The sequence below is a fragment of the Macrotis lagotis genome, chromosome 2, assembly GCF_037893015.1.
Source record: "Macrotis lagotis isolate mMagLag1 chromosome 2, bilby.v1.9.chrom.fasta, whole genome shotgun sequence".
Lineage (NCBI taxonomy): Eukaryota > Metazoa > Chordata > Mammalia > Peramelemorphia > Peramelidae > Macrotis > Macrotis lagotis.
In genome coordinates, this window is record NC_133659.1 from 198,713,930 (window position 1) to 198,728,147 (window position 14,218).

At 39.9% G+C, this 14,218-nt stretch overlaps 1 protein-coding gene across 1 annotated transcript in view; it reads left to right on the top strand.

Moving 5' to 3' along the window:
- MAPT (microtubule associated protein tau) overlaps positions 1-14,218 on the top strand; it is a 164,608-nt gene that overhangs the window by 143,070 nt on the left and 7,320 nt on the right. Inside the window, exons 12-13 of the mRNA XM_074224397.1 lie at positions 5,605-5,686; positions 7,580-7,692. Coding sequence (XP_074080498.1) covers positions 5,605-5,686; positions 7,580-7,692 — 195 coding nt within the window. The remainder of the gene's footprint in view (positions 1-5,604; positions 5,687-7,579; positions 7,693-14,218) is intronic.

The following is a 14,218-nucleotide window of genomic DNA, read 5'->3' on the forward strand; positions in this document are numbered from 1 at the left end:
GGTGGGAGGAGATCTTGAGTTATTGAAGTTGGACTATCAGAAGCTATTTCTGTTAACCCAAATCCCTGTTCCCAAAGACTGGTTTGTTTTTCTATTCTTACAAGATACCATTAGCACATTAGTGGTTTGTTTTGTTGGGTTTTTTTAAGGGGTGTACCCTGAAGTAGTGAACCCGAGGAACCCAAAAGTGAAGAAGTAAGGACAAACTAATTCATCTCATAGGTTCATTGTGAAAAAAGGGCTTTGCAAACCAAAGTTGAAAAGCAGTTCTCCACTGGAGCTGCTATTATCCCACTGAAGCTCCAGTTATTCTAACATCTAATAGCCACTTATGCTGATAGGAGCCATCAGTTAAAGAAACCATTAAGTGGAGAAGCTAGGTGATGAGCTGAATGTAAATTACTGATGTGTGTGTGTGTGTGTGTGTATGCACACTTCTATTTACACACACACAACATCTATGAGTTTACATATATGCACGCACACAAACAAAGAAGGGCAAAAAGAGGACAAAGAGAAAAAGATGCAAAGGAATGTGTGGTATCTCCATCATACTGGCTGCATTTCAGCATCATGACTCCTTACCTGCCTCCTCCCAACCAAGCCCATTGCTGCACACATACCCCCATGTCGGGGTCCCCAAGGTTGAGCTATTGGGAGCTGACAGCATTAACATCCCCTCTTGGGGAAGTGGGGCAGAGAACCCAGAAAGGCCCCTCCTCTTCGCACCATCCCTTGCTCCTGAGACAGCAGCAGGGCCTGAAGGGGTAGGGTGAGGGTGGGGTGGGGTGGAGGAGGGGGCCTCAGGACTCAGAGCCAGAAACTGGAATCAAGAGTGATAGCAATGTAGGGTAGGGTGGGCGCTGCCCACCCCTTCTGATCCCAGAAGAACAAGCTGTTCTGCAGCTGTTTGTAGCCCTGGTATCTTTTTTGGGGGGGTGGGGGTGAGTCTTCCACTATTGTTCTCCCTGCTTACTGGTTATTTTTACTATCCCCTGCTCTCAAATGGTGTTTGTGCCCGCTCTGAATTACCCCCACCAGCTGCCTCCTCCTCTCCTCCAACCATCCTGCTGAGTGGTGCTAGAGGAAATTTCATTAACTTTGCTGGCTGGACCACAAATGTCTATCTGATCTCAGCTGCGCCTTCACTGCCACAAGGCCAAGCTTTTACTCTTCCCTCACCTTTACTCACCATCTAATTCTTCACATCAGCTGTTCCAGGACTCTTCCTTCCTCAACTCATACCTTCTTTCCCCCTAAGCCCTTCAGCCAAGGCCCTTACCTCGTATTATTTGCCAGTAAAGACCATCCACCATGAGGTCCTTCATCTTTTCTCTCCTTTATGCCACTACACCAAAGAGATGGTGCTTCTCTTCTCTTAAGAGGGGCCTCTCTATCCATTCCTTGGGTCCCAAACTGGCTTTTTTTCCTCTGTCAGATTGCCTCACAGCCATCCTCTTCCCTCTCTAATCCTCAGTCTCTCTTTGTCTATCAGCTCCTTCCTCTGCTGTGCAGGATTGTGTTTGTCCACAACTGTCTCGTCTCTTTAATAAGCTTCACTTGATCCTAAGAACCAGGAGTTCTTAACCTAATTTGTAAACTTTAAAAAAAAATTTAAATAACTCTTTAAATGTAATCAATTTCCTTTGTAATCTTATGTATTTTATTTTATTTATTTAAAAACATCATGATAAAAGGTCTGTAAGCTTCACCAGACTGCCGCAGGGGTCCAAGACACACAGAAAAAAGGTAAGATGTCCTGTCCTAAGCCATCAAACACTAGAAAAAACCTTCTAGGCTCCCTTATCTACACTCCTCCTGGTTCACTTCTCAGCCTCTAGCAAGCTGACTTCTAAACTCATTGCTTAATGAAACTCCTCTCTCTGAAGTTACCAATGACCTTTTAACCTGACAGCTATAGGGTCTGATTGAAATCCTTCATCCTTTATTCTCTGCATTGGACATTTTGATGCTGTTGACCACTCTCTCCCCTTTAATTACTCCTCTCTGTTTTTGTGGCAGTTCTCCCTTGGTTCTCCTCTTAACCTGTCGCAACTCTTCTCTCAATCCCCATCGTCACCAATGTTTTACCCCCAATTGGTTGGCATGCCCAACAGCTCTTTACTCTTTAAATTCAGTAAAATTCATCAAGTTTCAAGGATCTCAGTATCAACTACCTAGGAGTAGACGATCTCCAGATCCATATAATCTGCTGCAATCTTCATCTGGAAGATGACCTCAGAGACAGGAAGGTCTGGATACAAATCTGATTTCAAATGCTAGCCCTGTGACTGAAGACAAAGTCACCTAACCTCTTGTTGGCCTAGTTTCTTCAGCTATTAAAATGGAAATGATAATAGGTCTTCTCTCCTCTCTGTGGAGATAATGTGATAATACCATACAGTGCTTAACATATAGAAGGAACAATATAAGTACTAGCCAATACTAATATCTCTTCCTATCCTGGTCCCATATCACTAAGTGCCTTTCGGACATATCCACTGGATGTTCCAAAGACACCTCATACTCAACTCATCCAAGACAGAACTTGCTGTTCTTTCCCCAAGGCCCACTCTTCTTCCCAACTCCCGTTTCTATTAAGGGTACAGCTCATAATCTCTTAGAATCTTCCTCAACTCCTCACACTGCTTATCCAACCCAGTTGCAAATCCTGTCAATCCAACCTCCACATCATCTCTCACTTCTGACTCTTCTTCACTCAAAACCACCCCACCCACCCCGGTCCAGCCCCTCATCACAGTGGCTCTGTAATTGTTCTCCCTGCCTTCTTTGACACTAGTCTGAAGTGTCAAAGCACAGATCCTACCACATAACTATCCCTGCTCCAAAAACTCTTGAGGATCTCTCTTGACTCCTGAATAAAGCACAAACCCCGCTATTTGGTGCTGAAAGCCCTTCATATTTTTGCTCCACCCTCCCTTTGCAGGCTTATTCCACATTATTTCGGCCCCTTTACACAAGCTTTGGTTCCAGCCAAGCTGACCTACTTATGTTCCCTATGCTCAACATTCCATCTGTCTCCAGGACTTTGCATAGTCTGGAATTCTATGCCTGGAATCCTTCTCTTCATCCCCTCCACCTCATAGAACCCCTAGTTCATGTCACTCTTGCTACAGTCCCCCAGTTTGTAGTGCCCCATTCCCAATTTGTATTTACTTTTGTATATACTTTACGGGAAAAGTAGGGAGAGATTGTCCTTCAATGATCAATTTGTCCCCCCCTTTTACCTTTGTATTTGCTTATTTGAATATACATTATATTCCCTGATAATATATTAGCTCCCTTGGGGGAGACTATTGGGGGGTATGTTTTTTTGTATTTATATATTTAGCACCTCACAAAATGAGGTATATGCTAAGTACTTGATGGTTCTGCCCATTGGGAATTTATCACAAAGTTGGGATTTTTTTTGATTTGTAAATGAAAACAGCAAGAATGGAAATTAGTAAATTGTGAAGTAGGTCTTCATCAAAGGGTTTTCAAATAGAATTATTTTTCCCTGTTTATTTGTTTTAAATAACTCATATTCCTAAGAAAGAATTGGTCACAACTGAGCAGTGAGACCAATCTTATTAAAATATATACCAATATATAAAATCTATGTGATCAGCCAAAAGACCACATATTTTCTTTTTTTTTGCACTTAGTATTATTTTATTTTTTCCCAATTACCTGTAAAGATAGTTTTCAATATTCATTTTTGTAAGATTTTGATTTCAAAATTTTCTCCCTTCTTCCCTTCTCTCCCCATTCCCCAAGACAGCAAGCAATCTGATATAGGTTATACATGCATAATCATATTAAAGATATTTTCAAATTAATAATTTTGTGAAAGAAAGAAGAATCAAGAACAAAAGGAAAAAACTACACAAAAAAATGGAAATAGTATGCTTCAATATGCATAATCATATGCTCCATAATCTGGATGACCACAGATTTTCAATAGTATTTGAAAGAATAGAATTCTGTTTCTGCTAAAGAAGTATACCAATCCTGCAAGGGGTAAGGTCATTTGATCTTATAGCTATGGTGGTTCCTATATTCATCCCCAGAACTATAAGACTTATATGTCCTTTGACACTCCTGTGGATAGTCAAAAGTCTTTATTGAAGGTGGCCAAACTCATTAAGAGAAACAACTTCTGGTGTATTTGTTTCCAAATTCAATCACATTCTACTATGTATCCCCCCCACACACACACACACTTCATGTAGGTCAAATAACTACTTTATCTACAGACGTTTTAATGAGATGGAAATCTTTTGTATCCCTCCATAGCTTTTACTACCCTATGGATCTTGTATTTCACAGTGCTTATTAATTGCTTATTCACCAACCAATTGATAATATTGACTTATTTTGAGAGATCCACAGTCCTTTCACTTCACTTATCTCTCTAGTGAGACAGACTCAACACAGATCTGCTTCTGATGGGCTCCCTGGGTGAGGGTGACCCAACTACTCAAGTTTGTTTTTGGAATTAGTAAGTCCAGACAGGGCCTTGAAAATCTTTGTTCTGACAAGTCAGAACTTATTATATTGAGGGTATGATTTTCTCTGATATGTGGAGTATCTATATACTCTCATCAGGGCAATGAGATTCTAGAGTCAAAGGTTTGCCTCAATTAGCAGTGGCATTGGGCCTCCGGAGCAGGGTGGTAGAGTTACCTTGTGATGTTTTCTGTGCCGTTGAAAATATGGTCTCGCAGTGGAGTCCATCAGCGCTGCCCTGTGTCTGTCTTGAGTCCCATGGAGCTTGCAATCTGTTTAACCATAACTGGGCTTCAGCTGTCTTCCCCGCTCTCTGTTTCACCCTCACCTCTCTGTGCCCATCCAATGTCCCAAAGACTCCCTGTGCCCAGGCATTCAATGCTTTTAATACCTGGAGCTTTGGAACAACTGAAATGAGCTGAGTACTGCACTGCTTGTGTCTCAGCATCCCAGCTTGTTAGAACTGTTTGAGATGGGGGAGGGGAGAGGCAACTCAATGGTAGCAGTATTAATTAGTAAATTGACCTGTCTTTTCACCTTTCTAAAAAGTCTTGTGTCCAATGTAACTGACTTTGACTACTTCTCTTTTTCAGCTACTGGGGACACAAACCTAGCATCACAGAAAAGTATTTTCGTTGGGTGGAAAAATAGCTTTACAGATGAAGCTGAATTGATTTAGCAGACTCCATATGCCCTTAACTCTTCCTCTGGGGTCACTGGTCTGGAAATATAGCAGTCCAATGTATGTTACTCTACATCCCTTGAGGATGAAACTAAGGTTAGAGTAACAACTTTCCTGCCCCAGTTGCAGTATTTCTTCTTGGGGCTTGGATCCAAATAGGGGACTGAGTTTATATAGCCACATTTTATTGTTATAACTAAATTTAAAATCCTGTTTTTATTTTTTTCTATCTACTTATCCTACCCTTACCTTTACACCTTCTATTTTCCCTTTTCCTAATCCCCCCTTCCCTTCATCTTACCTTTTCCCTATTCTTCCTGCCCCCTTCTCTTCCTAACTCTCCTCCTTTTTCTTCCCTCCTTCCCATCCCCTCACCCCCTGCCTTTCTCTCCCTTTCTCCATGCTTCCAGGTGCAAATAGTATACAAGCCAGTCGACCTGAGCAAGGTGACTTCCAAGTGTGGCTCATTGGGCAACATCCACCACAAACCAGGTAGTCTCTGGAAGAGATAGTGTGGGTGGTTGGGTATAATCTCTTTTCTAGGCAATCAGATATTCCTTGTAGCTGTTTACCAATTAGTCCTATTTCCAACAAGGAATCGTCAAAGGTGAAACATTTTTTTGTCTGTCTGAATGCTTTCTTCCTCTCTTTCTTTCCCTTGCTAAAATGCTTTCACCAGGGGACATTTTCCTAGAAAAGAATATAAAGGAGAGGGGGACATATTCAGAAATGAATAGATCAAGTATATTGATGACACTTTAAAAAAGACTTAAAAGTTAAGGCACATAGATTTTTTCTTATCTCAAACTTTCTGGTTCTCCTAACAAGATTCATGGAGAGCCACTTAATTGTGCTTTCCCATAATGCCAGGACAGAAATGGGTTGGTGCCCAGGAGTATCCCTAGGGGGTCCAGGGTCCAATAGGAAAATGGTGTGACCTTGCATGATGCTGGAAAGCATCAGCCATTACATCACTGTTGTATCTGCCAAACTTGGATGGGTATAGCCCATTTCCCCTAGCTCAGAGTTTTTTGAGGGGGTTGGTTCTGGGGGGGGGGGTTTGGGGCAAGGCAATGGGGTTAAGTGACTTGCCTAAAGTCACACAGCTAACTAAGTATTAAGTGTGTGTCTGAGGCCAAATTTGAACTCAGGTTCTTCTGACTCAGAGGCAGTACTCTAACTATTATGACACCTAGCTGCCCCCCACCATGGGGTGGTCTCTTTATAGCCCTTTTTTTCCAACTACTTAAGGATGAAGGATTTCAGTCTTACTTCAGATCCTTATCACATTCAACAAATGTTCACCAAGTGCCTATTATGTGAAGGAATTATAGTCTGTTGGCATTTCATACGAAGAAACCAAGTTCAGCAAATAACTCCTGTATCCCAATGGGAGAAGGGCTTGGGAATAGAAGGCCATACAGATGCACAATTCAAACCTGTTCATTTTTTTCTTCCTGCTTTTGGACATTTGCCAGAATTGATTGTCTCTATAACAACTACTCCAGAAATGGCACTTTCCTTGAGTTATTTTCTTACTCTACTAATAATAATGGTGCAGGTTATATCTTCCCAGGTCCAGGTTCCCAAATTGCTGTTTTCTGTTTTATTTGAGTAATTTTTCATAAGGTATGACATAGATTGAGTACCACAGGCTTTCGAGAATATCACTCTAAAAAAACTAGACATGAATCTGACAGGGCCCTCTTAAAATTTAGAATTTCTAATGATTTGATTTGGGATGGGCTAAAATTTATCTTGGTTGGCATCCTTAATTTGCTTAAAAGTTACCTTTTTAAAAAAAAATTTACTTTTTGAGATTGAATCACTCTTTCTTATCCTGATGGGTATGGAAGCTTTGACTTACTCTGTTTCCGACCTGGGCCTGTTGGGTAGCTAAGTGGCCCCTCCTCCATCCAATATGACTCCAGACTTAATTCATACACTCCTTCAGACTCAGAACTCTCAAGCTCAAACCAGTCTTACCCTCCCCCAGAAGAAGGGACTACCAGTCACAATGCCGGGTAATTCCATTCATCTTGGATAATGTAAACAGGGCTAAGGTGTTGGGAATATATTTCTTCTTCAAGCACTTTGGTAAGCATATGAACCATTAAGGTGCAAATTAAAGATGAGTCTTAGCTGAATATTAAAGTGGGTCTCATAGTCCCCTTTGTTAGAGGTAGTTTGTAAGCTGTACTTAGTAATAGTTTAAATGTCACTTCATTATATAAAATATTTAGTTATAATGGGATTTATCTGCAAGTCCTTTGTTTCTACTTGGAGTGCCTACTATAAGGATTTAGTACATTTGTTTTAACTACAATTACTATCCTGAGAAAAATGTCCAGGTGACAGTGTGTGTGTGTCTCTGTGTTGTCACAGGTGGTGGTCAGGTGGAAGTTAAATCTGAGAAACTGGATTTCAAGGAGAAAGTTCAATCAAAGATTGGTTCTCTGGATAACATTACTCATGTTCCTGGTGGAGGAAACAAGAAGGTAAGCCTAGGTGGGGGGGGGGGGGGATCATGGAAGACCAGGATGGTGAGTCCTGGCAACCTGTGACTAGATATTAGTATCATGCCCTAAGTCATGGAGAGTTGGCAATAATCCAAATGAATCACCATTGTCATCTGCACTCAAAGCTGTGCTGGTGGCTTAGACAACTCTGGGATGGGGGGGTGAGTGTCCTTTGAGTAGATAACCCCAAGTTTAACCAACCCAATATGTGCTAATCAAAACTTACCCAACATGTAAATTAGAAAAAAGTTCTTTGCTTTTCTAAAGGATTCATCCAAAGCTCCTTACTCAGCACATTAGTTTGTTTACATAGCATATGAACTATTGGAAAGAGAGACTGGGGTAGCCAGAGAAAATAAAATTCCATTAGATTTATACTTAACTTTTACCCCCAGAGCCCAGGTGTTACATAAAACAGGCATACCTGTATCATAGGTCTGACTTGGAAGAAACTGGGAAAGTCAGAGTCCTGCTAGCTAATGAAGGGTCAGCCTGAGTGGACATTCTTTGTAAAACCAAAGTTAGTGGAGGCCTCATGAAAGAAATCTTTTTTTTTTTTTGCTAGGCAAACGGGGTTAAGTGGCTTGCCCAAGGCCACACAGCTAGGTAATTATTAAGTGTCTGAGACTGGATTTGAACCCAGGTACTCCTGACTCCAAGGCCAGTGCTTTATCCACTACTCCACCTAGCCGCCCCTGAAAGAAATCTTTAATCTCCCACCAGCCCCAGAGATGCTCCCCCTCTCATGGTGACCAGAATGTCAGGAAGTCTGTTGACCTCGGGAGGAAGATGCATAGAAACCTTCTAAGCCCTTTATTTCAAATGGCTTCTGCCCCCTGACTTCTGTCATAAGAAAGATGCATTGATGGGTGTGCAGAAAGGAGAAGGGGAGTAATGCAGTCTCTCTTCCTCCTCCCAAACCTAGGGTTGAGGAACTTGCTTTTTGAAAATATTTTGATTACTGAATTTCAGTATAATTGGTTTCCTTTTTTAATCTTATATTTTATTTTATACATTTAAAAATATTATTCTGAGAAGAGGTCCTTAGGCTTTTGCTAATCATAAAGACTAATAACTTCCAGTCTCACTGATAATTTATAATTTCTTTATACTCAACATTCTGTGGTCCTATGATGTCTCTCCCCAAATAGCAAAACCTCATCATTTCAAACATCACTAATTTAACTTTAATCAGATGAATTGGGCTGGCTTCAAATTTATCTTTGTATCCTTAATTTGTTTATCAGCTTCATCCTTCTCAGACAATGCAAACAGGATCATGAGTGGAAAAGGTATTTAGTTTACATAAGGAAACAAATACTTCTGAAGTACTTTGGCAATACCCCCTTAATCATCTGGTTGTGAGGTTGATGAAAAATGAATCCTGTCTGGGTGTCAAAAGGGTATGTTGTGTTTTCTTCTTTGTTCTTCATCCAGAGAAATGTGGAGCCCAAGCTCTGCCATCCCCATGACCAGACTGGTCTGATGGGAAAAGGCTCAAAGCCAGCAGGGTCAAGAAGAGGCCTTTCCTTTGTAGACTCTTTAAAGAGTTCTGTCCATACCTTCTAAAGAAGACAAAAAGGAGCTTAGTGGTCAGGTTTCACAGATGCTCCATTTGATGAAGAAATTTCTAGAAATAGCATCCATTCTATTCTCAGGGAGTTGTCTAGGATAGATAAGGAAGAGCTGATACATTGCATGTGACTTGCAGAATGTTGACATTCTCAGAGGTGGCCTTCTAAAATCAGGTAACATTAAGTTTAGATAAAGTTAAACATCCAGGCAACTGACTGATTCAGGCAAACCTGTCTGGGGTTATCATGGAACATGCACAGTTGGTTTTCCATTGGCAGATGGTTCACTTTCCAGCAGGCCCCTAGGGAGCCCGGGAATGGTGGGGCAGAGAATTTACAGGCAGGGAGACTCCACTTTACTATATGTACTTCAGCTCTATAAAATGGAATCTGTCAGACCTTTCTGCTACTTATGTAAGAGCTAAATGGACAAAGGGAGTCTTCCAGGAGGAAGGAAGTACGTGCCTAACTTGAACAAGGCATGGAGAATGTCATGTGTGGATGCAGTTTAATGGCTAGAAAGAGAGAAGAGAGAGTAATATGAATTAAAACTAAAAAAGTAGTTGGAAGTCAGATTGTGGAAAGGCACAATGACTCCTATGGATAAGAAAGCACAAGTTGGTAAAGTTGAAATGATGGGAACCTTGGGACAAAATTTTTAACAGCCAAGAAAGGCAATGCTGAAACTTTAAAGAAGTCCACCTTCAAAAGGGAAGAACATTTCAAAAAAGTTCAGAGACAGTCCACTTCCATACCTTGGAACTCTAAAAATAAAATGACTCAAAAAAAAATTGAAGACACTCAAAAGCAAAATTTTGATGGCAAAAACAATAGTCCAGAGAAGGAAGGGGGGGGTGTCACTGAAGAAACTCTCTTCTTCAAAATATATTCATTAAATGAAAGCATGAGAGATCATCAGGGGGAGAAAAGTAAAGGGGAGTATAGAAATATGACATTAGACCTTTAAGAGACTTGGCAAGGAAACAAAATGTCAGAATGACCTGAGGCCACAGAGAGTAAAAATATAAAGGAATACAAGAAAATCTGTTCAAGCAAGAACATAAAATGGGAAGACATGCTGCTTATAGATAGATTTTTTTTAAAACAAAGAAAGCAATTTTTCATTTTCTTCATGAAGGAAAATGAACTTGGAGAAAGGGTAGGACAATCAAAGATATGGGGGAATTGAAGTTCAAAAATAGACTAAAAAGTGGTTAAAATGAAGTAACACTCTCAAGCCCAATTTGTTATGTCCATTATAATGGAAGAACTTCAGTCAGTTCATGGAACCATTGTCTATAATCTTTAAGTAATCAGGGTATCAGAGAAACATTTAAATTCCTTGGTTTTCAAAAATGAGCAAAACATGTATTCTGGAAATGATAGACCAGACTGTTTGACATTGATTTTTGGCAAAATTCTAGAACATATTAAACAGATGTTTGTTTGTCTTTTAAAGGAAACAGTGCTCCCTTAGAGCTCACATGGACATACTGTAAATTATACCAAACTATGCTCTTTTTCTCTTTGATGGGGTTATAAGACTGGCAGACCATGGAAATTTAGACTTCACACTTGACAAAATCTGTCATATCCTTGTAGACCAGAGGGAGAAATCCCAAGGTAGCTGATGATTAAATTAACTTCTTATTCTTTGAACAACTGTGCTCAGAGAATATGGATTAATGATTGCTAATCTACAGGGCAGTTGATAACTTGAATGGACTTCGAAGAAGTAATAAATTAGACTACACAGATAACATGGGAAGGATAGTTAATAGATGAATGGACAGAACCAAGATTCCAAAATATTTTTATAGCCTAGAATAAGGGGGGGTAAGTTGATGAAATATAATGGGAATTAATTTTAAATCTTGCATTGAGAATTTTTTTTAAAATCTGTTTAAGTACAGACTGGAGAACCCAATTTAGCAGTAGCTCACTAAAAAACTTAAAAAAAACCCCAGAATTTAAGTTGCATATGTGCTAAGTAATATTCTGTGGCTACTAAAAAAGCTAATTCAACAATAAGTACTTTTATGAAATAAGATAATTTTTTTTAAAATAGTAAGATACAGAATAAAGTCAAGGGGAGGGGTCAGGATGGACTCAGGCTGGTCATCTCAGCCTAGTTCAGGCTCAGGAGTGGAATGAAATTACTCTCATAGATCATCCAACATTTGACAGAAATAAATTTGCATAACAGCAATTTTGAAAAATACATTCAGCAAGTTCACAATATTGTTTTTGGTAAGTGTGACTTCCTTTATTTCCATGAGGAAATGTACCTAATCAGAAGAGTATGTTGAATCACATGGTAGTAAAACATCCGTTAAGACAGAAGAACATGGACTTCTTGTGGACTAGGCTTTTTATGGCTAAAACTTTAGTCCTCTGGATCAGTTAAGCCTAAACCAAGTCATCCAATCAAGGAAGACTTCTCAGTCTTTTAGTGAATGGCCCAGCCTATGTGGTCAAGACTTCAGTTAGATGTGGCTGCCAACATCAGACTATGTTTAGTCAAGCCACATCTAGAGTTTTGTGTTCAGTTTTCGTACTATTTTCAAGAGGAACAATGAAAAACTGGAGTGGCCCATAGACAAGTAGGTGGGATGATTAAAGAACTCAAAAAAACCATCTTGAAAAAACAGTTGAAGGAACCCAAGATACTGAGCTTGAAGGAAAGAAGATTTAAGAGGAAATTTGCTGGCTCTCTTCAAAAATTTGAGAAGTTATGTGAAAGAAAGGCTTACACTTATTCTTTGCATCTCCAGAGATGGGAACAGAGCTAGCAAATGGGTACTTACTACAGTAAAGTAGATTGCAGCTTTTGATAGAAGGTAGTACTTTCTAATGAGAGCTGTTTGACAGTGGAATAGGCTGCCTTGGGAGATAGTGAGTTGTCTGTTAATAGAAATATTCAGCATGCAACACAATTTTAAAAATAGGTGATTCTTGGTGTAGTGGATAGAATGATGGACCAACAAGTTAAAAAGCCTTGAGTTCAGATCCTATCTCAGATACGATCTATATGGGCAAGTCATTTAGCTGTTGTTGGGTATTTTACTCATTTCTGAAAATAGCACCTACATCCCAGGTTTGTTGTGAGGATAAAAGAAAAAGTGTTTGCACAGTGCTTTACAAACTTCAAAGCAATATAGCATCATTAATAGTAATAATAAATGGAATAATCAGTTTTCAGTATATCTGAAAGCAAAGATGCTAAACAGTTTTAAAATATTGTGGACGAGGGGGTGGCTAGGTGGCGCAGCGGATAGAGCATTGGCGCTGGAGTCAGGAGTACCTGAGTTCAAATCCGGTCTCAGACACTTAATAATTACCTAGCTGTGTGGCCTTGGGCAAGCCACTTAACCCCATTTGCCTTGCAAAAACCTAAAAAAAACTTGTGGGTGAATAAGGCAGCTAGGGGGTGCAGTGGATAGAGCTTTGGCTCTGGAGTCAGGAGTTCAAATTCAACCTCAGACACTTAATAATTACCTAGCTGTGTGACTTGGGCAAGTCACTTAACCCCATTGGCTTCTCCAAAAAAAAAAAAGAAAGAAAGAAATTGTGAATGGAATTCCTGTCAAAAATGTATAAGTGAGAGGCTATCACTGAGCATCAGTACATAAATTTATTTTCTCCTTCCCATAAAAACTTACATTGAAGGTATCCTTGATGAAATAGAAAAAGTCAAGATTTTGCAGATGATTTTCTTTTTTTCTCTTTTTTTTTGTAAGGCAATGGGATTAAGTGACTTGCCCAAGGTCACACAGCCAGGTAATTATTAAGTGTCTGAGGCTGTATTAAACTCAGGTCCTTCTGACTCCAGGTCTGGTACTCTATCCACTGTGCCACCTAGCTGCACCATAGATGATTTTCTATAGCTGATCTTAAGTGACTAAAGTGACTAAAAGGCATAAAAATAAAAGATCCTGTTGTGTTTCTCAGAAGAAAAGAAAAAAGAAATATTTAAGCAGAGACTGGATGGATCTTCCAGGAATACTATCTGGGAGATTCTTACTTTAAGAGGAAATAAACTAGATGATCTCTACTTTTCCTCCCAATTATGAGATGTTGTGAGGGAGAGAAACAGAAACAGAAACACACAGGGAGGAGACAACTTCCCTTCTAACTCTGCTCTCACTGCTGTGTGAGTTCTGGGGAGGATGTGGTATACCAGATGGCTACAAGGCAGGCTGTAATTTTTCTAAGTTGTATACTCACTGCAGGTGGTAGAGGTATTTGGGTTGTCTACTTGCTCTCTCTGGGGCTCTCCCACTCTAAGCTTGTCCTTTGCCTCCACCAAACCACCCAGGGAAACTGTTAACAGGCTGCAGCCTTTTATCAGGTAGCCTGCCTTCAAAGCTGACAATCATGGGATGTCAGATCTGAAAAAACTGTAGAGATCATGGAATTCAACTGCAAACAGTTGTTGCAGGATATGGATTGGAACTCAGAAAGCTTCTCTAATTTCATATATTCAGCAGACATTTATTTGAAGCCTGATATGTTTGAGGCATGTTTGAGGGTGGGGAGGTAGGCCAGTCTAGTATGGGAAATGAGAAACACAATAATATCTGAAATGTGTGATAGAATCTCAAAGCTTTCCACTGAGAAGTCTCCATATCTTCTAAGTTCCCCCTTGAGGCAGCTAAGTGGTATAATAGAACTCTAGGACCTGGAGTCTTAAATTCAAATCCTGTTTCAGACAATTGTTTTACTCTAGGCAAATCACTTTTTTTTGGTTGTTCTTCAGTCATTTTAAGTCATGTCTTACTCTTTGTGACCACATTTGGGGTTGTCTTGGTATAGATCCTGGAGTGATTTGCCATTTCTTCTCCAACTCATTTTACTGAGGCAGATAAGGTTTAAGTAGTTTGCCCAGAGCTAGTAACTATCTTCCTCATCTTTAAAAATTCCTCACTCAA